General features: G+C 42.1%; 2 protein-coding genes across 3 annotated transcripts in view; one reads left to right on the forward strand and one right to left on the reverse strand.

Moving 5' to 3' along the window:
- Positions 1-25,113, reverse strand: part of IGLON5 (IgLON family member 5) — an 859,278-nt gene that overhangs the window by 261,226 nt on the left and 572,939 nt on the right. The window lies entirely within an intron of this gene.
- LOC141110474 (cell adhesion molecule CEACAM2-like) lies at positions 1,987-23,774 on the forward strand. The gene is made up of 7 exons (XM_073601832.1): positions 1,987-2,219; positions 7,088-7,411; positions 14,110-14,382; positions 16,404-16,517; positions 19,348-19,406; positions 20,281-20,379; positions 21,805-23,774. The coding sequence occupies exons 1-7, from the start codon at positions 2,171-2,173 to the stop codon at positions 21,889-21,891; spliced, it is 1,005 nt and encodes a 334-aa protein (XP_073457933.1). The 5' UTR covers positions 1,987-2,170; the 3' UTR covers positions 21,892-23,774.

Raw genomic sequence — 25,113 nt, forward strand, 5'->3', positions numbered from 1 at the left:
TCCAATCTGTTCTATTTATTTGATGCATACTAACCCCTACAGTCTTCATAGGTCAGAAAGGTTACTGTTGCTATAGGCAACAAACATTCCCCTGTCTTATATTATATGAAACAATGACACTTCCTGGTATGGAGTGAATTTCCATCGCCGCCTTTAGCACAGGTTTCGGCCACGTGATTTCACTTCCATCAAGGCTCTGTGTACTTTTAAATTATGTACAATTCTCGCTATTCTTGTTTGGCCTTCCTGTCAGATGTGTCACACACCCTTCACACTGTATCTGCATTCCTGGAATAGCTTCAATGTCTTCATTTTTATTTTTGCTTTAAACATGACGTTTTATTCGCTCTTCCTTTCCCATCGCTCGGTCTAGTAAAAGGAGACCTGTGCCTCACTTTGTCTTCAATAAAGTAAATGCATTTCGCGTGGACCACCTTTTGTATCCTAAAGCATTGCGTATTAGAAAACAACTGCAATTGAAAAAAAAAATAAAAAAAAAAAAATTAGAAAACAAAAAAAAAGATAAAAGATAAAAAGAAGAAACTAAAGAAAAAAAAAAAAAAAGGAAAAAAAGAAGAAGAAAAGAAAAGAAAAAAAGAAAAAAAAAAAAGAAAAGGAGAAAGAAGAGAAGAAAAGAAAAGAAAAGAAAAGAAAAGAAAAGAAGAAGAGAAAAGAAAAAAACAAAACAAAAACAAAACACACACACACACACACACACACACATACGACTACTACAGTTTTTTTCACTTTTTTTCCACATATTGTTGCCCTCAGTGCTGCAGATCTCCTTGCAGCCTCTTTGGAACCTCTTCCTGTGTAGATGTGCTCCGGTGATGGCGTTTCTCATGGCCGCTTTCCTGATGGCAAGAACAGCGGTCGGCCCATGCCTGCGTAATGCATGTTCAAACAGTAACTTGTAGTCTCCATTGGAAGTTCTCGGGACAGGGCAACAACGCGGGAGCGCCATGTTGGCACCTCTTAAGGCTCGGTTTGCACCTATGCAGGTGTGACAGCGCCCCCCCCCCGCCCCTTTGCGTTTTTTGCACGTCTAGGCCATTCATTTCAATAGGCTGCCCTACGCATGACAATTGCACAAAAGAATTGCAAGCAGTTTTTTTTTTTTTCTCTCTTTTAAATTTGCACTTTTGTTAACATGCGCTTTGGCATGGTGTTTCTCATGTACTGCCATTAAAAAAGCGCCAAAAAAAAAGAAAAAAGGAAAAGAAAGAAGAAAAAAAAGAAGAAGATCCCTTAAGGCATTGCAAGGCTGACAGTTACAAGTATGACTCCCTCAGGCAGAGGCATGCTGGGACTTGTAGTTTCGCAAACAGCTGAAGGGCCGCCAGTTTGAGACCCCTTCTCTAAATCCCGCACCACTGCAATGCAACTGCGACCCCGTACACTTCTATGGGTCAAGTTTGCATCCTAACTGGCTGACAATTAGGTTGTTAAAGCGTTGTGTATAAAAATAATGGTCTTTTTTTTCCCCCAGTTTTCACCATTTTAGCATCCTTTGCTGTGGATCTCCTCCAGCCTCTTTGGAGCCACTTTTTGTTTACATGTAATGGCTTCATTATTGACCGCACCATCTGTGCGCTGGCACAACTGTCCAATGGTGACAAGGGTGGACTGTGTGTGTGTGTACGAACGGACAACACAGTAGCACGATTGAGAGACAGAACGGTTTGATCCCAAACAGGGACCTTCATGGTGGGATCGTCACTTTTTTTTTTTTTTCTTTAAATACAGATTAAAAAAAGGTCTAAAGCAACTTTTGAAATGACATTAATGTGTTAAAGCTTATAGGAGATGTTAGGGATTGGGGACACTTAATTTTTTTTTTTTATTTTCAGGTGCTGAACAACAAAACACCAAAGTAAACTATAAAAGTTAGATACTTTAATTCATGAACTGCTGCATGCCCGAGCGCTCTTTTCCAGCTGACGGATTCCCTTTAAGGATCTATAGAAACTCGTCCCTCTCTCCGGAGAGAGAGTGTGTACGTCATGTACCTGTTATACTATCTCCTCCCCTCCCCTTCCCCTCCTCCGCTCTTCCCAGCAACCACAGGAAATACACCTGTTACTGTTACCTGCAAGATCACCAGCCGGTGACATGTCTCGGAGCCCCTGATCACCACCCACCCTGACCTCGACCAACTACCCGGGACATGGGCTATGCCATCCTGACTGCCACGCTTCTCCTCCTAATACAGTACGGTGAGTTCTCTAGAACTAATCTGACATATATGATAATAGAACTTCCCCAACCAGTGAGAATGTTGCTTCTGAGTACAGAAAAGGGACTGTGATAAAGCTGCCAGGGCCCTAGAATCTTGGGGGAGACTCCCGTAAAAGTTTTGTGAAGTTGGCAATGCACCAGTAGAATTGTTTGTTTGAAAATATTACGTTTTCGGGACGTTTTTTGTACAATTTTCTAATACTTAAAGTGGACCTTCATCCTCTCTAGCTACTTTCATCTTCTATAGATTTCTATTGAAAAAAAAAAAAAAAGGTGCAAAACATGGCATAGAGAACTTTTTGAAACTTTTTGAAATTGTCATGAAGATGTTAGACAGCTGTAACGAAGCTGCCGAGAATCTAAAGACATCTCACAGTATCAATATTAATGAACAAAACTTGTAGCCTGCAAGTTAGAGTAGATATCAATGAGCCAGGTACATTTGCAAAATAATAAGCAGATCAAGACATCAAGTCTGAATAAACATGATTTGCAACAAGGAAATAAGAAAGAGGGAAAGATAAAAGAAAGGATGTCCACAGTAGGAAGGTTGGAAAGAGATGGGGTAAGGGAAGTGAGCGTCAGGAATGCCCAAAACCAGCACCCCAATTCTGGACTACTATTATGAGTTCTAGATCTCCATGGACAGTGACGGATGGGCTTATTGTATCCACACGGTCCATATCTGGGAGAATTTTTTTTTTTTTTTTGTGTGTGTCTAGCAGGATGCTGGTCAGCTTCTCGTTGATATAGCACCCATTGATCCACTGACGAACTTTCTCAAAAAAGGTAACAAAAAGGTTTCTTCCAGGCTTTGGCAATAGTTTATTTTGCCGTTAACAAAATGTAGGTCATCAATTTGAATTTGGGGGTTTAGTAAAATCAGGGGGGGTTTAAGGTGTAATAAGACATACCAAGGATCTTTGGGGAAAGGACGGTCGAACAAAGAATGAATACGCTTCAAAACCTTCATAAAAAACTGTGTGAGCATGGGACATGTCCACCAGGTATGTAAAACGTTGCCTGGCATTGGGCAGCCATGAGAGCACAGACCAGTATGGGCTACGCATGATGGGACCAGGCACCATCTGGTAATGGTTTTGAATGCAGACTCAATAGTCTGGAGGTCTATCTCCCACTTGGAAATGGAAGCGTGATAGGTATGGTGGTTGGAAGTAGCCAATTGAGTAGAGAATTGAGATCAGTTTAGGGGAGAGAGGCAAAGTGGCATAAATATTCAAATATTATTATTATTATTATTATCATCTGACTCGTAAGGTCTTTGTTGGTGAATATGGTGGAGAGCCAAGGTTTTATTTGTAAGAATCAAAATAATTCGGAAAATGGGGCATGATATTTTCCCCTAATTTCTATCCAAGTAGAAATGGTGTGGGCCATTGAGAAAAGAAAGGGCGCAAAGAAACCTATGGAGGTGCCACCAATGGAAGGCTCCGGGGTACTCCAGTGCTGAAGTAAACATCAGGTTACCAAGAAGAGAAGAGGTGAGGGAGGCAAGTGTGCTTGTGCAGCGTAATTAGAAGGCCAAGTGTAAAAATCCGGGAGAGACAACCAGCCCTCTAATGACTTCTGTGTGGAGCAGCAGATTTCACCAAACGCTGGATTTGCCAGGCACTTGAGTATGTATTTTGGAAAACAGCAAACAGTACAGAGTAAAAAAAATAAAAATATATGGGGGAATGTGAAATTCCTCTTTATTGGGTGAAATCAGGAATCATTTCATAGTTTTGAGCATTGGGCCGATGCTGCATCCACCTAAGTATGATTCTCTAAAAAAAATAAAAATAAAAACAAAAACTTATCTTTTAAGCTAAATGACCCCAAAACATTACAATATAAAAGAAAAAAAAAGTCAACATGCCGCATTCTTTTATAACACGTAAAACATACCAGAGCACACATGATTGCATTGCAAATGGATGTAAATACAACATTGTGGAACAAAAAAAATGCAAAAACACTGAAAATGCATTACAAGCATGTAAAACACATGTGCGGAACAGTGCACTGAACGCGGGGATGATTGATGTAAACGAGCCCTTGCACAAATTGCCATTTGGCGTTTATGTCACTTTGTTGTGCTGATATAGGCCGGGACTGAAGAAGCCGACCTAATGGAGGGCAGTCTGAGCAGACAGGTAAGCTGTGTGGGAAAACAACCCCGTTTTTACCAACCTCGTTTTAAATACCGGTATCTTCTATGAAAAAAAGTTTTATTGGATCTGGTGACGTTTTATTGACCCTCAAAAGGTTATTAAAACTTGTTTCTCTTGCAAAGCCGGTTTGTGAAAATTATGTTATTTAAATTGCTCAAGGGTTCTTCATAGGTTGGACTTGATGGACTTGTGTCTTTTTTCAACCTCACCTACTATGTACTATGTATGTGTACAGTATTTAAGGGCATGACCAGAGGTCATTGAATCCTGAGTGTTGGTTACCAATTTTTTACACTGTTTTTAAGCCCAACTCCAGCTGCAATACTCGCCCATTCATTTCAAAAGGTTGCCCTGCGCATGACAATCAATAATTTAAGGCATTTAAAAAAAAAAAAAGACATTGCATTACAACGCATGGCAATAAGAGACCATGTGTTGGGATGCGATTAAGGGAACGTATATTTAGGAATATTAATAATAAATAGCACCACAGCGTGCCTGACAGAACTCTGCGTATTTTCTTCATTCCTAGAATAAAACCCATTTTGTTTACAGTCACATCAGTTGTCTGATTTAGCATGCCGAATATGCATCTTTACCTATAAAGTTGATCCAGGGAAAATCCGATTGCCTCTCTGGGATCAGGAAGGAATTTTTTCCCCCTGCTGTAGCAAATTGGATTATACTTTTCTGGGGGTTTTTTTCGCCTTCCTCTGGATCAACTGTGGGTATAGAATTGGGTATATGGGATTGTATGATATTTTTTATTTTATTTTTTTTAGAGTTGAACTGGATGGACTTGTGTCTTTTTTCAACCTGACTAACTATATGTAACTATATGAATATAACAAAGGCTAGCCATACATGTATAGGATTTCTCCCACCGTCTGAGATTCAACAGATTCCTTCATCCACGTTAATGACATGACTAGACAACTCTCCCCCTGCTGGCTAATGTATTCTGACAGCCAGCACCCACGGCTGTTAAAAAACCTGAACAATAACTGCATCCAATTGGATGTATGCACTGTCTGGCCAACAATTTTTCAATAGGCTCCTTTGACAAAAGTCATTTGAAAAATAGCTTTTTGTTGTGCTGAGTGGTGCCAACTTGGTTCCCCCCATGGCTTGAATTAAGTTGGTGTATGGCAGGCTTAAATCACATTGGTTTAACCCCTTTGTGACACCTCTCCCCATCTGCTATGGTTGTCCTTTGACCAAAAAAGGTGACTACCCTAGGGTTGGTAGACAGTGACTTATTTTTGTACCCCGTGTTGGCCCAGCTACTGGATATGCAGCTCAGTTTTGGTAAGGCACACTTTGGCATCTTCACCTTGGGTGCCATTGAGCCTTGTCCAGGCAGTATCTGGGCCCATGTGATAACCAACATCTATGTGTAGCGCTGACAACTGTTGTTTCTAGCTCTATGTGTATTATTCAGTACAATTATTGTGTTAGTGCCATCTTGTGGACAATTGATAGAGTGCAATAAGTTTACGTCCCAGGATTAGGTAACACGGAAGTGATTCATTGTTTACCTTGGAACTGTAGCTCTGACCGACCCACAATGCTCCTGGACAAAGTCAGAACTGAACTGCATTGTGGGGGGATATAAAAGGGTAAGCAGCGGCCAGCAGTACTCTGTGGGTGTGTGTGTCCCACAGGGTTGCGGCCTACTTGGCGAAGGAGCAGAGCAGCTATAGTATCCTGCCATCGCATTGTAGTGAGCTGGACAAGAGACGGTATTGTTTCGGAAGACCCGTGGAGAGATAACCGAGGACTCCCGGTCGTTTGTGACGGAACAGTGTGATGGCGTGGTGGTGCCTCTTTACGGAACTGAGAACTGCTGAACCGGAGACATCCACCTGCCTGGATCCCGTGTGGTGAGAGGGTTGTTACCCAGAAGTTTAATTGAGTATTACACACAAAACTTTAGAACTGTACAGAGTGTTGCTGGGACTGATTGTCCTACGGAACAAGTTAAGTCTGAGAGCATTACATCCAGATAGACTTCAGCGTTCAAGAGCGGATGTTAGATGTTTTGGTTCTTCATATAAAGACACCTAGTCACTCATTTGGATTACAATTGTTTTAGTGTGTTATATTACACTACATAGCAGACAGGAGGAACCCCCTATACGGATTACAATTATAAAAGCTAGCGAAGACTGAAGATGTCTGGACTGCCTTTTTCATTGCAGGGCCCTGCACTCTAGTATAGTGACTTTAAGGTTTAGATTAAGGGGAGCTCCCAGGTATAGGTTCATACCAATATATATATTTCTGTGATAGTATAAGGAATGATATGACAATCGCACTACGTTGGTGTGATAGTATATTTATTGAAATAACTCTTTATATAAATATATTACTTATTCAAAGAAAGAAGTTATTTTTGGTCATTATTGAGGTTTGTGTGCAGTGTTGTCATTTCTCCTACAGGTGGAGTTACCAGTATCCAGGGAGAGGTAATCCTTACTGTAAGTGTATATTGTGGGTTAAAGTTAATGCTCATATTATTTCAACACTGCACTACAGTTGTGTCAAGGGGATTGAACAATTTAAGAAGGGTGTAGAGCATAGAGGACAGGCCCGCTTAAACCAGCAGCTCCACCGTGAGTTATTGCTAAATATGTATTGGCAGTTGGTGACCAAATATTGTCTTCCAACAGGCAGAGAAGGGGCAGCACAGACCATCACCAGCAACTCCAGCGGCAATGCGCTAACTGGGAACAATATTAGCCTGGTCATCTCATACACCATCCAGGGTACAGATCCACAAGTCTCCTGGGCTATAAACAGCAGGTCAGTGGCCCGATGGAGTGCTATTGGTGGTGTTACAGTGTCTTCAACCTACAAAAACAAGCTGTACATCATTGGGAATGGATCGCTGCTTATTGCAAATTCTGCAAAAACTGACAATGGGAATTACACCGTCAGTATCGAAGCGTTTGAGGCTGAGCGGATCTCACAGTCTTTCAAAGTGACAGTCTATGGTAAGTGGTCATGGTATTACTGTACCTGCTTCAGAATTTCACTGGCGAGCAACCAATCATGACACATCTTGCAATGCTCCTAACTCCAGTGAACTCAATTCATGATGTAATTTGCTACATAGTGACAGCAAAAAAGCAGTCCAACGAGTCTGCTACATTTTTATATATACACACACACACACAGTATCTCACAAAAGTGAGTACACCCCTCACATTTTTGTAAATATTTTATTATATCTTTTCATGTGACAATACTGAAGAAATTACACTTTGCTACAATGTTAAGTAGTGAGTGTACAGCTTGTACAAGACCCCTTTCACACTGGGGCTGCGGCTGCATTATCGGTAAAGCGCCACTCGTTTTAGCGGCACTTTAGCGCTGTTTAAGCGGCTCTTTTTGGCAGCTAGCGGGGTGTTTTTTTACCCCCCAAAGAAGGGGTTAAAAGCACCCGTGTTGTGGCGCTTCCAAAGCACTGCCCATGCATTCCAATAGGTAGGGGCGGTTTAGGAGTGCTGTATACACCACTCCCAAACCGCCCCACAGATGCTGCTTGCAGGACTTTTCCTAACGCTCTGCAAGCGCACCGTCCCAATGTGAAATAATTCAGGCTTTCACACTCGGGGAGGCATGGAAGGCAGTTTTCAGGCGCTTTACAGGTGCCATTTCTAGTGCTAAAATGCCTGAAAATTGCCTCAGTCTGAAAGTGCTCTTACAGTGTAAATTTGCTGTCCCCTCAAAAGAATTCAACACACAGCCATTAATGTCTAAACCGCTGGCGACAAAAATGAGTACACCCCTAAGTGAAAATGTCCAAATTGGGCCCAATTAGCCATTTTCCTTCCCCGGTGTCATGTGATTCATTAGTGTTACAAGGTCTCAGGTGTGAATGGTGAGTAGGTGTGTTGAATTTGGAGTCATCGCTCTCACTTTCTCATACTGGTCACTGGAAGTTCAACATGGCACAAAACTCTGAGGATCTGAAAAAAAAAAAAAATTGCTCTACATAAAGATGGCCTAGGCTATAAGAAGATTGCCAAGATCCTTAAACTGAGCTGCAGCATGGTGGCCAAGATACAGCGGTTTAACAGGACAGGTTCCACTCAGAACAGGCCTCGCCATGGTCGACCAAAGTAGTTGAGTGCACATGCTCAGCGTCATATCCAGTTGTCTTTGGGAAATAGACGTATGAGTGCTGCCAGCATTGCTGCAGAGGTTGAAGGGGTGGGAGGTCAGTCTGTCAGTGCTCAGACCATACGCCGCACACTGCATCAAATTGGCCTGCATGGCTGTCATCCCAGAAGGAAGCCTCTTCTAAAGATGATGCACAAGAAAGCCCCCAAACAGTTTGCTGAAGACAAGCAGAATAAGGACATGGATTACCGGAACAATGTCCTGTGGTCTGATGAGACCAAGATAAACTTATTAGGTTCAGATGGTGTCAAGCGTGTGTGGTGGCAACCAGGTGAGGAGTACAAAGACAAGTGTGTCTTGCCTACAGTCAAGCATGGTGGTGGGATTGTCATGGTCTGGGGCTGCATGAGTGCTGCTGGTACTGGGGAGCTACAGTTCATTGAGGGAACCATGAATGTCAACATGTACTGTGATATACTGAGGCAGAGCATGATCCCCTCCCTTCAGAGACTGGGCCGCAGGGCAGTATTCCAATATGATAACGACCCCAAACACACCTCCAAGACCACCACTGCCTTGCTAAAGAAGCTGAGGGTAAAGATGATGGACTGGCCAAGCATGTCTCCAAACCTACACCATATTGAGTATCCTCAAACTAAAGATGGAGGAGCACAAGGTCTCCAACATCCACCAGCTCCATGATGTGGTCATGGAGGAGTGGAAGAGGACTTCAGTGGCAACTTGTGAAGCTCTGGTGAACTCCATGCCCAAGAGGGTTAAGGCAGTGCTGAAAAATAATGGTAGCCACACAAAATATTGACACTTTGCGCCCAATTTGGACATTTTCACTTAGGGGTGTACTCACTTTTGTTGCCAGCGGTTTAGACATTAATGGCTGTGTGTTGAGTTATTTTGAGGGGACAGTAAATTTACACTGTTATACAAGCTGTACACTCACTACTTTACATTGTAGCAAAGTGTTATTTCTTCAGTGTTGTCACATGAAAAGATAGAATAAAATATTTACAAAAATGTGAGGGGTGTACTCACTTTTGTGAGAATATAAAATATATATATATTTATATATTCTTTTTTTTCCGTTTTTGTCCAAGTATATATATCTTTGTTCCTTGAGTTCACTTACTGTTGACTTACTACCTCTCCTGCAAGTTCATGTCTATTTGCGTGAAAAAAAAAAAAACATAAAAAAAAGAAAAAAGAAAGAAAAAAAGGAGATCAGCTAGAGAGTGTAAAAACTGCAGACAACCAGTATGGCCACTGAAGAGGACAAATCCTCATTTATTTAGGTCTGAAACACACGTTTGCACTTTGGTGCAATGTATATTAAAATGCACAGTCCATGCATTAGCGCAATCTGTTTCCACTCACTTTGAATGTTCCAGCATTGCAGTTAAGAAACATTGCAACTCAAACCTCAATTTCCAGTGTCCAACCAAAATGTAAATGGCTTACATAAAAAAAAAAAAAAAAAAAAAAAAGGGAAGGAGGAAAGGACAGAGCTGTTGATGACTCAATGTAGACTTCTGGCAAAACAAAACGTTGTATTATATATATATATTTATTAAAGCAGGTATAAACCCCAAGGTAGGATTCACAACTCTTTTATGACTTCTGCCTTTTTATATGTGGCGAGATATGTATGTATCATTTGTTTTGCATTGCATCTTCATGTGATGCCATTGCCATCAATAAAAAAAAAAAAAAAAAAATATATAGCGCTCGCAAACATAATAAAACAACACAAAGTCCAAAATAAATAACTCAATCTCAATAGCTCCAATCTAAAAATGATAAGAAGAAATGTGCTAGAGAATTTTCAGGTGCATAACACCTTGTGTGTCCCCACTCGCCAGATCCACATGACCCCCAGTTTTTCAGTCTGGTGGGTCAGTCAAGGCTTAGTATCTATGTCTTGGAGATGGCGTATAAGAAATCAGGTCAGCAGATCCAGGGTTCCTTGGTGAAGAGTTTGAGCCAGATAGACACGTACCCAGAAGTAAAGAAAGGAACTAATAGTGAAGTACCATCAAAAAACAGGTTTATTTGAACAAAGATGGGTACTTACAAAAAATGGGATTAAAACAAGCATTGAGCATGGAGCAGATCGTATAAAAGCGCCGTTTGTGGCGTGCATTCCAAATGACCGGAACTGACGTCAGTATTCCCGGAAACAGCGTCTCACCTCAGGTCCGTTTTGATGCCCTGTGGGAGGGCGAAACGTTGACACTTTTTCCGGGAATACTGACGTCAGTTCTGGTTGTTTGGAATGCACGCCACAAACGGCGCTTTTATACGATCTGCTCCATGCTCAATGCTTGTTTTAATCCCATTTTTTGTAAGTAACCATCTTTGTTCAAATAAACCTGTTTTTTGATGGTACTTCACTATTAGTTCCTTTCTTTACTTTTGGGTACGTGTTTATCTGGCTCAAACTCTTCACCAAGGAACCCTGGATCTGCTGACCTGATTTCTTGCATGCCATCTCCAAGATATCCATACTAATGCTGGCCATACACTATACAGAAAATCGGCCGAACCCATTTTCGAAAAACGAACGTTCGACCGTGACCGCAAACGATCGTGCCATCATATAATGACCGATAAATTGTTCAGTGGACATGAATAAATAATTTTTTGTTCGTTTTTTTACATATACCTAGTGCAGACAGTTCGGACGGGAAACACATTAACCTTGCAATTTATCGTACGTTCAGCAGAAATTTTCCAAACTTCCCGTTCGTTTTTTTCCCACAAAAACGTCACAAACGATTATCGATTTGTGCCCATTAACTTGCCGAAAAACGAACAAAGTGTCTATACGAACGATTTTTCGTATAGTGTATGGCCAGCATCAGCCTTGACTGACCCACCAGACTGAAAAGCTGGGGGTCATGTGGATCTGGCGAGTGGGGACACACAAGGTGTTATGCACCTGAATTTTCTCAAGCACATTTCTTCTTATCATTTTTGGATTGGAGCACCTTGAGTTATTTATTTTGGACTTTGTGCTGTTTTATTATATTTATATTTTTTTCACATTTTATTATTATGTTTGCGAGTGCTATATTTATATTTTTTATGGTTTTCAAGTGATTAGCACTTTGTGTATAGCAGCTGAAATTTTTTCTTTTCACCGATTTATTTTTGTCACACCAATAGCACGAGTTTATATATTTAGTATATATATTTTTTAAAACATTGCCATCAATAGACTCTTTAACAGATTCTGATGCATCTATAAATCCGAAATTTTTGTTTTTGGCCAACGCACGTCCCACAGATGTGACCTAGCACCATTTAAATCCCTGGTGCCCAATCTGCAGCCCAGGGGCTGCATGTGGCCCTTGGCAATTTGTGTGTGGCCCTCAGGGCCCCTGCATCCGCTACTCAGTGTCTGCTACTCAGTCTATGGTCCCTGAAGCATGTCCCTAGTCTCCAACTCCTATAGCATTTTTACAGTCTCTGTCCATCCCTTGTAGTATGCCCCTTATGCCGCGTACACACGGTCGGACTTTTCGTCTACAAAAGTCCGACAGCCTGTCCGACATACTTCCGACGTACCTTCGGCGGACTTGCGGCAGACTTTCTTACGAACGGATTTGCCTACACACGACCACACAAAAGTCCGACGGATTCGTACGTGATGACGTACACCGGACTAAAATAAGGAAGTTCATAGCCAGTAGCCAATAGCTGCCCTAGCGTGGGTTTTTGTCCGTCGGACTAGCACACAGACGAGCGGATTTCGGGGTCCGTCGTACTTACGACGTAAAGATTTGAAGCATGTTTCAAATCTAAAGTCCGTCGGATTTGAGGCTAAAAAAGTCAGTTGAAAGTCCGGAGAAGCCCACACACGATCGGATTACCAGCCAGCTTTAGTCCGTCAGCGTCCGTTGGACTTTTGTAGACGAAAAGTCCGACCGTGTGTACGCGGCATTAGTCTCTGACCATCTCTGGTAGTATGCCCTAATGCCTCGTACACACAATCAGACATTCTGACAACAAAATCCATGTTTTTTTTTCTGACAGATGTTGGCTCAAACTTCTCTTGCATACACACGGTCACAAAAAGTTGGTCGGAAATTCCAAACGTCAAGAACGTGGTGATGTACAACACCTACGACAAGCAGAGAAAAATGAAGTTCAATAGCCAGTGCGGCTCTTCTGCTTGATTCCGAGCATGTGTGGAACGATCGTAATTTCCGACAACGGATTTTGTTGTCGGAAAATTTGAGATCCAGATCTGAAATTTTGTGTACGGAAATTCCTATGGAAAATGTGTGATGGAGCCTACACACGGTCGGAATTTCCAGCAACAAGGTCCCATCGAACATTTTTCCATAGGAAAATCCGACCGTGTGTACGGGGCATAAGTCTCTGTCCATCTCTGGTAGTATGCCCATAACCTTAAGGCTGGGTTCACACTGGAGAACACAGCGGCTCACAGCAGGAGTTAAAAATAATGTTCTTTAGCAAGGAACATACATACCACATTAATAACTATGCTACCAAAATTAGTGTGTGCTGCAAATTGCTTTCAGCGTTGCTCCTGTTTCTTCTTGCTGGAGGCTGCCATTTTGCTGCAGCCCAGAGCCCCTGAATAGCAGTAAATCATAAAAGCGGAGCTAAACCCATCAATTTAAGAGTTTCAAAAAACGTTTACATTCCTGGAATGCCGGGATTGCCAAGTGTCACATTTGCTTGTTTCCTCAGCCAACTATCAAATGGCTGGTGTCATAACTAATCACATGTGCAGCACCATGGCAGTTGCAGATCAAACAGAAGCAGCTTCCTTGGCTATAAAGGATAGGAGGATTTAATCCTGCTTTAAGGCTGTCAGCAGATCAGCCTCTAGAAACTCGGCAGTGCCTAAAAATGCCTAAAATATAAGGGAACTGAGCATGTGCAGAGCTGGATGAGACGGTGCAATATTGGATTTTAGACAGAATAGGACAGTGATGGCGAACCTTGGCACCCCAGGTGTTTTGGAACTACATTTCCCATGATTCTCATGCAGTCTGCAGTGTAGTTGAACATCATGGGAAATGCAGTTCCAAAACATCTGGGGTGCCAAGGTTCACCATCACTGGTATAGGCATTTATTTTTAATGTTTTACATAGCTATACCTGCAAACAGGGGCCAGCCTGAGGTCATCTAGAAGGACTTAATTTTTCTGACTTCCACTTTAAAATGGACCCCTAACTGCGTTTTATTATCAGCCCCCAGTAAAAGTTCTCCTAGGGTGGACTATAATTCTGAAGGCCAATTTACAACCCTGCATTGTGTGAAAGCATAGAAATGCATTTTACATACATTGTGGTGTCATTACATTTTGAATAGCACCCCAACACACCAAGGCAAAGACCATGCACAGCAAATGCACCTTTCCAAAAAGGTTTGGATACGTAAAAATTTTCGGTAGATTTGGTGTATCAGAAGCCCATTGGGCTGCCTTACTGCAATGCATTTTAATGCGTGATGTAAAGGGGCTCTTAAAAGTTACACACATATGCATGTCATTTCTGCTTTATTCTTCTTTTATAGACCCAGTGGTGAATGTCACAGTGACCCAGTCACCTCAGGTGGTCAGCGGGAGCACAGCGGTCAACTTGTCCTGCAAAGCATCTGGTGACATAGAACTTGTCTCTTGGACGAAGAACGGACAGATCGTGGGTAACAGTGACCCCTACAGTCTACTAGATGGGAACTATACTCTACAGATAAAAAACCCAGATTCCACTTATAGTGGAAACTATACCTGCAACGCGTCCAATCCGGTCACCTGGAGCAATGCATCATTGGAACTTCTCATTCCATGTGAGTGTGTACGGTACATATTGGCTATAGTATATTATGGAGCTGTGGCACATGCATTGCAACAGCTTACACAGATGCCCAGCAGATATACTTCTGTGCAGCTCAACCCACAGCACAGGTCCCTCTACAGAACTGAGGGGTCAGCAGGAATACAATCAGTGGGGAATTACAATGAAAATAAATTTAAAATAAATAAAATCAATAAATCGGCAAGTGTAAGGATTTGAGCAACTTAGAGCAAGGGCCAAATTGTAATGGCTAGACTGCTGGGTCAGATCAACTCCCAAACTGCTGCTCTTGTGGGATGTTCCCAATGTGTATTGGTCAGGACCTACCAAACGTGGTCCAAGGAAGGAAAACTGGTGAACTGGCGACAGGGTCATGAGCGGCCAAGACTCACGGATGTACCTGGGGACTGAAGGCTGGCTTGCATAGTCCCGAGCCAATAGAAGAGCTATTGTAGGTCAAATTGCTGAAAAAGTTAATTCTGATTTTGATAGAAAGGTGTCAGAACACACAGTTTGTTGTGTATGGGGTTGTGTAGACGCGGACTGGTCAGGGTGTCCAAGCCTACCATGGGCATATGAGCATCATAACTGGACCACGGTGGAGTTTGATGTTTTGGCTTGGCCACCAAATTCTCCAGATCTCAATTTATTCCACCATCTATGGGATGTGCTGGAAAAACAATTTGAATCCATGGAGGCCCCACTTTACAACTTACAGCACCTAAGGCCACTTTCACACTGAGACTCTTTACAGGCGCTATGGCGCTAAAAATAGCGCCTGCAAAGCGCCTCTCCTGTCACTCCAGTGTGAAAGCACAAGAGCTTTCACACTGGAGCAGTGCGCTTGCGGGACGTTAAAAAAAGTCCTGCAAGCAGCATCTTTAAGGAGTTTTAGGAGCGGAGCAGTGTATACACCGCTCCTAAAGTGCCCCTGTCCATTGAAATCAATGGGCAGCAACGCCGAAGCGCCAGCAAAGCGCCTCAAAAGCGGCGCTTTGTGAGCGCTTTTAACCCTTTTTCGGTCACTAGCAGGGGTTAAAAGCACACTGCTAGCAGCCAAAAAGGGCTGCTAAAATGAAGGTAAAGCGCCGCTAAAAATAGCGGCACTTTACCAGCGACGCCCCAGTGTGAAAGTGCCCTAAAGGATCTGCTACTGATGGCTTGGTGCCAAATACCACAGCATACCTTCAGAGGTCTAGTGGAGTCCATGCCTCAATGTTTTGTTTGGAGAGTAATAATGCTATGGCTGATTGGTGTATAATCGAAATTCTCCATTAAGAAACGAAAGGGGGGCTTTACGTCGGCTTCAGAAAATGCTGCAGGTGGAGCTTTTTTTTTTTTTTTTAAAAAGGGAATTATTTAACCTGAGGCTACTGTAATATGGGAGTGCAAGGACAATTCACTGCTAGGTTATCCCTTCTACAGCTACAATCTGTAACTTAATATTCTTAGTCACGGATTCCTGTTTTGAGAGTTTGTTAATCCATGCTCCACCTGTTAACTAACTAGCATCACACCTGTGCTCTCTCCCTGTTCTGAGACTTTGTTGCCAATGGCAGCCGCAGGTCCCAGGTAAAAATTGGGAGCCAATCAGCATGGGTCCTGATCATGAGACAAATTTCTCCAGCTTGCAGATGGCATTGTGCCTCTCCCTCCTCTTCTCTTCTCTTTGCCCTAGCTGTGTACAAAGATAGGTACAATGGTGGAAGTACAATGTAAAAAAAAAAAAAAAAAAAAAAAAAAAAAAAAAAAAGGGTAGGCAGATGTAATCATAGGGTAATTTTGAAGTCAACTAATACATACCGATGCTACTAAATAGAATTTGGATATCTAGACTTCCAACTTCTACTGGTCATAAAAAGGGTTAAGCTAATGCAGGCCAGCAGGGATTGTGGTTTCTATTAAAATCACAGTACGGAAAAGTCTTATAGCGATCATTGCCCTTTAAGGTCACAAACACATATTTATAGTCTTACTAATTGGATATCTAATTTTATTCTCCGTTTTTCACAGACACTCTCAGTGCGGGAGCCATAGCCGGGATTGTGATTGGCTCGGTAGCAGGAGCTATACTGCTCATCCTTCTCATTGTGCTTCTGGTGTTTTGTATACGGAAGAGAAAAAATGGTAAGAATGATTTAGCTCAATTCACAAAGCACCAAACCGGGATAAATCTACTTATTTTCAAAAAAAAGGGGGAGAAAAAAAACCACACATACCTGTCTGTGCCCCATTAGGGTGATTTCCCATCACTTCCTGTGCCAGAAAGTAAGGTGAGACAGTGAGTCTGGAGAAAATGGGATAGTAGTACTGAAACACTGTACCACCCCCCCTTTCCCCAAAAGTCGGTAACATGAAATGGGCAGAATTAGATCCCATGTCTGTGATAGGTGACATCTGACATAACACAGGCCATATAAGAACGAATATAAAAAGGTGTCAAACCGCCACTAGCCAGATTCCAAAAAAGGCTCAAGAGGCCTCGTCATAAACAGTCTAGAGAACAATACACATCCGGAAGTTTGGATTTTGACCAAACAAACATAAACTTTAAACAGATTTCATAACTCATGCTGTAATGGAGTTACCTTCATAAAATAAAGGTTACACTAATGTATAAGAAGATACCACATCAGACACCAAACATGCATTATTTGCCAAGATCCAGAAGGCAAATAAGACACATTAGAAATATGCATAAAATCTAGATCAAATCTGGTATCTAACAAAACGTAATATTCTGTTAAATAATATGCTGGTTCTGAGATTACGAAACCTTGTTAGATGTAAATCTATTCAAGATTGTTGGCATTAAGGATGTGTCTGCTAAGCATAATAAAATACTCATCAAGACACCTCCACCACACTCCTTTGATTGTGTAGAGTTCGTTCTGTGACACCCTGTCAAGGGTCAACGTAAAGCTGCTGCAATTGGCAGCTAGGGCTCTAATCTTACCATCAAAACTACTAAAAATACGAAGGGCCATTTATGAGGGCCAGTGACTCTGCCATATCAGACTGAATTTACTCTTCAAGTAATCCAAATCTGCACAAAACCAAAGACTAGGTGGACTTTATAAAACTTTATGCGTTTTTTTTGTACATTTTCTGTAAATATTTCCTGCACGGTTTATTGGTGCTTTTCATTAAAGCAATATTTAAAAGTCATTAAGCTGAACCTCTAAATGCTCCAGCTAGAAAAGAACTTTGCCTTTGTCAGGAACAGGTGTGACCAGAAATGTGTGGGCTGCCACAGAGAATATCAGGCACTAGTAAAGTGTAAAATAATATAATTTATTTAAAAATAAGTGAACATAAACACACCTCCAATATACCAAAACTGTGTAAAACAAACCAGAGAACCAAACAAATAGTGACACACAACAACTGCCCAAACCAAGTATATACAGAAAGCAGGGAATGCGAAGCGTAGTCGGAACAGAGCCAGGGTCATACAAGGGGGATCAAGCAAAGGGAGCGGGTAACAGGAGACGGAGAGCAGGCAGGAAGGGATCAGGCTGCAGGGTCGGGGTCAGAGTCCAGGAATGGGATCCAGGAACGCAGATCTGGGGCACATGGAGACAAAAGACCAAGGCAACAGGAGAAGAACAGACAGGGCTTAAATATACTGCAACGAGCAGCAAGTAATGACTGATTACATGAAATGATATGAGTTTCTGGCTGCCAAGAGACACCTGCTGGTGGACACCGGAACTGCAGCCTATAGATCTGGGAGCCATAGTGCCACCAGCAGGTGAGCCCTTTCCTGACAGCCTTTGTGGAGAGCTACTGTAGGTGTAAACTGTAAAGTATTACATTCCTGTCTGGGTGTGGCAGAGAGAGCGATACAGACATTACAACAGCAGATGCTGTGAACAGTATGGGAAACCAGTGGGGGAGCCTCCAGGTTTTATTGTCCAGGCTTAAATTGAACAAGCTGAAGTTAGAAGCTGACTGGTTACCATGCACAGCTGCATCAGACTCTGAGTGCTCCAGTTTTAGTAAATCTCCCCTATGTGTCTCTGTTAAAAACACATATTGGCAGCTACAGTGTTTTTAGAAGGTTAACTGCTCAGTTAACCTGCTCCAGTGACAAACACCCTCTGTTGGCTGATGCTTTGATTGTTCTCCCACAAGCTGAAAAATTCCTGCATGTGGCAAAGGGTGTAATCCCAGTAAGAGGAAATGTCTCCTCTCCAAAATGTGGGAAATCTCCTCCTACACAGTTCTTACCGAAACAGCTGCCCCCCCCCCCTTGGAAGATTTCCCCTAACCTCCTGTTACAATTGTAATGCCCCGTACACACGGTCGGATTTTCTGATGGAAAATGTGTGATAGGACCTTGTTGTCGGAAATTCCGACCGTGTGTAGGCTCCATCACACATTTTCCATTCGGATTTTCCGACACACAAAGTTTGAGAGCTTGCTATAAAATTTTCTGACAACAAAATCCGTTGTCGGAATTTCCGATCGTATGTACACAAATCCGACGCACAAAGTGCCACGCATGCTCAGAATAAATAAAGAGATGAAAGCTATTGGCTACTGCCCCGTTTATAGTCCCGACGTACGTGTTTTACGTCACCGCGTTCAGAATGATCGGATTTTCCGACAACTTTGTGTGACCGTGTGTATTGCAAAAAAGTTTGAGCCAACATCCGTCGGAAAAAATCCTAGGATTTTGTTGTCGGAATGTCCGATCAATGTCCGACCGTGTGTACGGGGCATAACAGTTTGAATTGGATTCCCCATTACTTTGGGCTTCCAGAGACCACTGGGACAGATGGGAAGCATGAATCTTCCCAACAGAGACACAGACAGTAATAAAAACAGATGACAGATGCTTTAGCACTTACTCAAAACTAAAAAAAAGCTGGGGCTTTTCATACATTAATTGAACAATATTGATAAATTATAAGCTAGAAACCACAATCCAATGATGTATTATGTTTGCCAGCATTAAGAAAAGAGAAGACGACGACTGCAAAGCCGCAACATAAAGATGTTCTGCGCACAGTAAGCATTATGAATCTTATACCTTGTCCTTCTTCTGTCTCACTGTCCACCTTCTTCATGCCTTGTAGGTTTTAGTAAATAAATTAAGCATTAGGTATCCTATCCCCATCCTCTGCTTTGTGGTTTCTTCTATTCTACTGTCCACCTCCTTCATGCCTTGAAGGTTTCGGTAAATGCATTAGGCAGCCTATACCCATTCCATTGTTTCATGTTCCTTTCTTCTGTCCTACTGTCTGTCTCCTTTCATGCCTTCAAGCTGGGTTCACACTGCCGCACGGAGCGTCTCACAGCAGGGGTCCAGTGCGTCCCTGTTCACCGTTTCAGGTCTGATTTCAGTGTGAATTTTTGGCTGAAAAGAACCAGACGACGCACAGGACTCTTGTGCAATTCGCACCGGAGCCACTCCGGAGATGTGAGAGCCGGTCACAATCTCCTGACATGCGAATTGGATGCCGAGGAAATCCGCATCCAATTCGCAATAGTGTGCACCCAGCCTAAAGGTTTCAGAAAATACATTGGACATTAGATACCCAATATCCATTCCATCCCTTTGTGTTCCCATCTTATTTCCTACTGTCCACCTCCTTCATCCCTTGAAGGTTTTAGTAAATACAATAGGTACCAATACCCATTCCATCCCTTACTGTTTCACTTCCAATATTTGTTCTACTGCCCATGTCCTTCAAGTCTTGAAAGTTTTAGGGTATATACTTATTTAGGTACCTGATACCCATCACATTCCTTTGTGCTCCTAGCCTTTGACCTATTGTCCATCTCCTTCAGGTCTTGAAGGTTTCAGTAAATATATTAGGCATTAGGTACTCTATACCCATTCCTTTCCTTTGTGTTACTTTCTTCTGTTCATGTCTTGTAGGTTTCAGGAAATACACTATCACCAGATGACCCCGCATATTTCACCATGAACAACATCATGTATCGCAACTCATCCATCTCAATGGGCTCCTATATCATGGTAAGTTCAAAAGAGGTCCTCAGATATTTCACTTTTTTTTTTTTTTTTAAAGACAGGTCAGAGCCTAGCTCATACTAGATTGATTGATAAGAACCATGCTTAAGTCACAGAAAACCTTGTTTCCAAAAATGACTAGATGGAGGACAGAAAGAGAGCATCTTATTCCAGTGATCAGCCTCCAACCACTGTACTATATAAAAAAGGTCTGTGGACACCTGACTATCACAACAATACAGTGCCGTAACTTGAGGCTGGGTTCACACTGAAGCACAGAGCGGATCACAGCAGGGGTCCGGTGCGTGCCCGTTACAGGTCCGATTTCAGTTTGAATTTTTGGCTGAATTTGGACCTGAAACAGAACAGAAGACACACAGGACTCCTGTGCAATTCGCACCGGAGCCGCTACGGATATATGTGAACCAGCTGCATAGAGAGCCGGTTACAATCTCTTAAAATGCGAATTGGATGCAGGGAAACCACATCAAATTTGCAATAGTGTGAACCCAGCCTAAAGCTTTAAAGGGCCCCGGTGCAAGAAACCATGAAAGGGACCCCCGGCCAGGGCCCATCTCACTGATTCTGGGGTCCTTTACTCTGGGTGCGGTGGCTCCACATGTTCTGCAGCAGGCCTCTTTCCTGCCATCTTGGGCCCCCCCCACAGTGGCGGAACTCCAGGGCCTGGTCGCAAGTGCGATCTTTGCAACTCTGGTAGTTTCGCCACTGGCATCAGTAGTTTTAAAATTTCCTACCATTTTATTTAATTTTCTCTATTTTAACAATTTTTATTTTTTTACTATTTCTTTAGGAGCCCTTTTGGGGGGGCTTTAGTGAAATATTAGGGGGGGGGGGCTAAACAGGCTTCTACGGTTTCACCTTTGAGACAGAGAAAGGAGATTGAGAACACCGCCCTCAATCTCCATCTCTGTAGCCCCAGCTGCACAGAATGAATGGACAGGAATAGCTCAGTACAGAGCTTCCTGTTCATTTACAATCTGAAGCATAGTAAAAACTGTTGTTTACTATGCTTCTGACATTAATGGACAAAGTCAGTGATTGGTACCAATCACTGACTGTCCATTCAGAAAAGGAAGGGGCTGCTAAATGGCATATTAACGGCCCCTTCCCTGCTCATATTATCGGCCCATTCCCACAAACTCACTTCAAAATCTTGTGGAAGCCATCCCAAAAGAGGAGGCCATTATAGCTCTAAAGGAGGGTGGAGACTCCTATTAAAGCCCATGGTTTTGGAATGGGATGTCCAACAAGCCCATACAGATATATGATGGTTGAGTATCCACAAACTTGTAGACATATAAAAGTATATAATTGGTTTTTAAAACAAACACACTGATAGGATTTATACTAAGAATAATTAAAAAGAACTGCATCATTTGATGAACTATAACTCTTACAATAATTTTGCAGAATTCTTATGACAACACGTCTGAACACAAAAGTCCTTCACCCAATCCTTCAACTCCAACAAAAGTAAAGCATGCTACACAAGTGTAACTGTCTCACTGTACACCGAGGAAACATTCAAGGGCTTGGTGCCAAATATTCCTCAAGGAACAAAGAGCCAAAGCCGCAATCCTTCATCAGAATGAGGCACGTGAAGCTACAGAAATATTCAACTAGAGTTTATAAACGAAGCAATAAAATTAGAGGGATTTCAGGGAGCATTTTCCTGACTGGAACATCCAGTATTGTGGTCAGATTAGAGCGCTTGGACGAACATGTCCACACTCACTATGAACTAACCGTCTATTGGGTCACATCTATCTAATTCAACTGCCACTTGATACTGATTGGGTAGATTTTGAAATCAGCAACCCCTTGGGATGAGTCTCGGTTCTTAAAGCTGGACTCCAAGGAATGTGACAAAAAACCACCCCTGCGGCGAGGCCCCACTCTGGGAGTTCTGCTTTAATCATACCACCAAATAGCCCCAACGAGGGGTCTGCACTCCACCAAAACACTCCACTCCAAAACAGGATACCATATTTTCCATCTCTAAAGCCTTTTTTGGCAAGTAGGGAATATTTAGAATTATCAGTTTTATTTAATTTTTTTATTTTAGTTTTTTGGCACTGTGTCATGCTGGAGCGATTTCCATCCTGACACACAATAGAAGGAAATGGGAAATCTCTCCAAACATCCCCCTCTAGTTCCACCTGTATAAGTTTGGCTATCCCATCCCTTTCTGTTGTGATGACCATGGTCATCAGGACAATTAGAGAAGATAAATCTACCCAATTATGAAAATGACAGGGGTTCTAACATTTCTGTATTTCAAATGAAAACAGTTTTGGCTATATACACAATATGAGAGGTTCAACGAGAGGGCTAAACATTTTGAAAACAGTTTTAAATGAATAAAATGGTCAACCCCATAGATGTTACAAATCAAACTCCACGAACCACCATCGTGAATCCTCAGATTTCCACAAGGAGACGTCAACTAATTGGATACATTTCCTAAAACACAACTTTAAGAAATGGTTACAAAACCGCCTTTGTACATTGGATAAAAGTTATACAATAAGGATCGTCTTGTGGCTCCGAACAGAAGAAAATAAGCAGGAGAAAAAGTAGTCCGTCTTGTTTTTTTTTTTTGTCCTAAGGCCATACTTTGGTTTCACACCAAGCACCTCAGGATTTCTAACATACATTAACCTTAGACCAGTCTCTGAACTGTGAAAACCCTCCAAGGCATGAGATAAGAGGGTCGCCTTGGTGGACTCTACAAGTTGGAAACAAGACACTGGACAGCTATGAAACATGGAATATAGAGTTAACCTTCAAAAGAAGAACTTTAAAAGGTTTCTATCTTTTTAAACTTTTGAGCAAAGGTTTGTGAAATTTTCCAGTTTTTTTTTTTTTAACAAAAGTGTGTAATTTCTGCCAAATAAGACTTTTGCTTGAAGGAGATGTCCATGTCTCAACAACCCTCTTCCTCAGATAATCAAGACCCCCTCATGGGAGCCATGCCAACCCCACCTCCCCCTCATACAGCCATTCTGACTTGCTGCTTCACCCTCTATGGAATATCACCTTTGCTGTCCCAAACATTTCCCAATCTAACTCACTAGTGAGTGACCAGTAAGGGAGCGACTTTAGAGAAACAAGTAAGCAGTCTCTTAGCGAGCCAATGGCTGGGAGTTGTCACCAAGGACAGGATCACTTGTGTGACTTGGCCCTCGGTAAGAACAATATACTACAGGTGGTTTGGCCAAAATGGTCGAGTGGGTTTATTTTCATGGATGTCTCCTTTTAGGACATTTATTGTTACTAACCTCATACACACTGTAACAAAGAATGTATAGCAGATGTAATTATGTAAAGACACTATATCTTTAATATATATTATGTATAAATATATTTTTACAATGTAATTATCTTGTGATGCATTTGTAAACTTTGCATTTAATGGATCTGACTGTACACAAATGAAATACACTTTAGTATGAATTCTACAATGCTACTGAAATGTACCAGACCTCCATGGATCCTATCCAACTATTACTGTCCCAATATTCTAGCAACGGTAATTTTTTATTTATTGAGAAGCGTAAAAGGTGGGATTTTCCTCTCATTTTGGATTGATATCTTCTCATGTCCTTCCGTGTCTCATACAGGAAGTGAGGAATTTCCCAAATAGCAACGAAATTCCAACAGAGGTTCTTGACTTTCTCAATCTTTTGACATAGAGGAACCCTTCAAATAACTTTTCAGTCTCAGGGAATCCCTGCTCATAGAAAAAATATCTCCAGCCCATAGTACATTAGCTTGATGTTCACTTGGAAGAACACGCTGTACATTTATGGTCACCAGCAAGAATTCCCCCTTACAGGTAGCTAAAATAAATAGGTTTTATTGGTTACTTATTTAGGAGGCAGAAACTGCTCAAGGAACCGACAGCAACCTTTGGAGGAACCCTAGTTGAGAAAAGTTGTTGTAGACCTTCCCACTCTATCAGAAACCATAAAAAAAAGTTCACGATTACTACTTGAAAGGCTTGTTTACATTAGGCTGACCTGATGTCCTGATTTCTGGGGAGAGTCCCCGATTTCAGGACGCCATCCCCAGAAAAAATAAAAAAGTGTCCCCGGATTTGTCCCCCCCCCCCCATTTACAAAATGGAGTTCCTGGCCTTGGCGATCACATGACTAAAGCTGGTCATGGGCTTGCTGAACCAGATGAATTTCAATCCATGTATGGGCAGGCTGGCTCTACACTAGCCTGTCAGGTTTTTCCTGAACGACCAGTACCGCCTGCTATAGCCAGCAACACTGACCATTGTATTTTAATGCGAAAAGGGTTCAAATTGAAGTGCCACACCACTGCTAAGAGGTCCAGATAAAATGTATTCCATTAAAGGTCAAGGGGTACAATTCAAAAAAGTAACCAATGCGTTTTGGGGGTCTAAGTGTCCTCTTCATCAGGGCTTGACTGGCAACAAAGTGAAGAAACCAGAAGTGAACTAAACCTACATTTTTTACGGTGTGAATTCAAAGCACAGGCCTTATCAGCAGCTTGTTTGGCAGCTCTCTTCACTGTCAGAATACAGTACCACAGCGGGATAGATTCCCCATCCACCTTGAATATGTGGATGGAGAAATTAACCCAACAGGTTGAACGAAAAAAAAAAAAAAAAAAACCAAGTACAAAAAAAACCAACGAATCAGGTACGGCCAACTTAAACTCTGTTACTGACAGCTAGATCCACCGCCT

This window comes from Aquarana catesbeiana, linkage group LG10, assembly GCF_042186555.1.
Source record: "Aquarana catesbeiana isolate 2022-GZ linkage group LG10, ASM4218655v1, whole genome shotgun sequence".
Classification (NCBI taxonomy): domain Eukaryota; kingdom Metazoa; phylum Chordata; class Amphibia; order Anura; family Ranidae; genus Aquarana; species Aquarana catesbeiana.

Excerpts from the sequence above, each read along its gene's own strand:
- LOC141110474 (XM_073601832.1), top strand. The coding sequence starts at position 2,171 with ATGGGCTATGCCATCCTGACTGCCACGCTTCTCCTCCTAATACAGTAC. Across the intron at positions 16,518-19,347 it reads TATACGGAAGAGAAAAAATG|CATTAAGAAAAGAGAAGACG; the intron begins GTAAGAATGATT and ends TATGTTTGCCAG. Across the intron at positions 19,407-20,280 it reads ATAAAGATGTTCTGCGCACA|GTTTCAGGAAATACACTATC; the intron begins GTAAGCATTATG and ends CATGTCTTGTAG.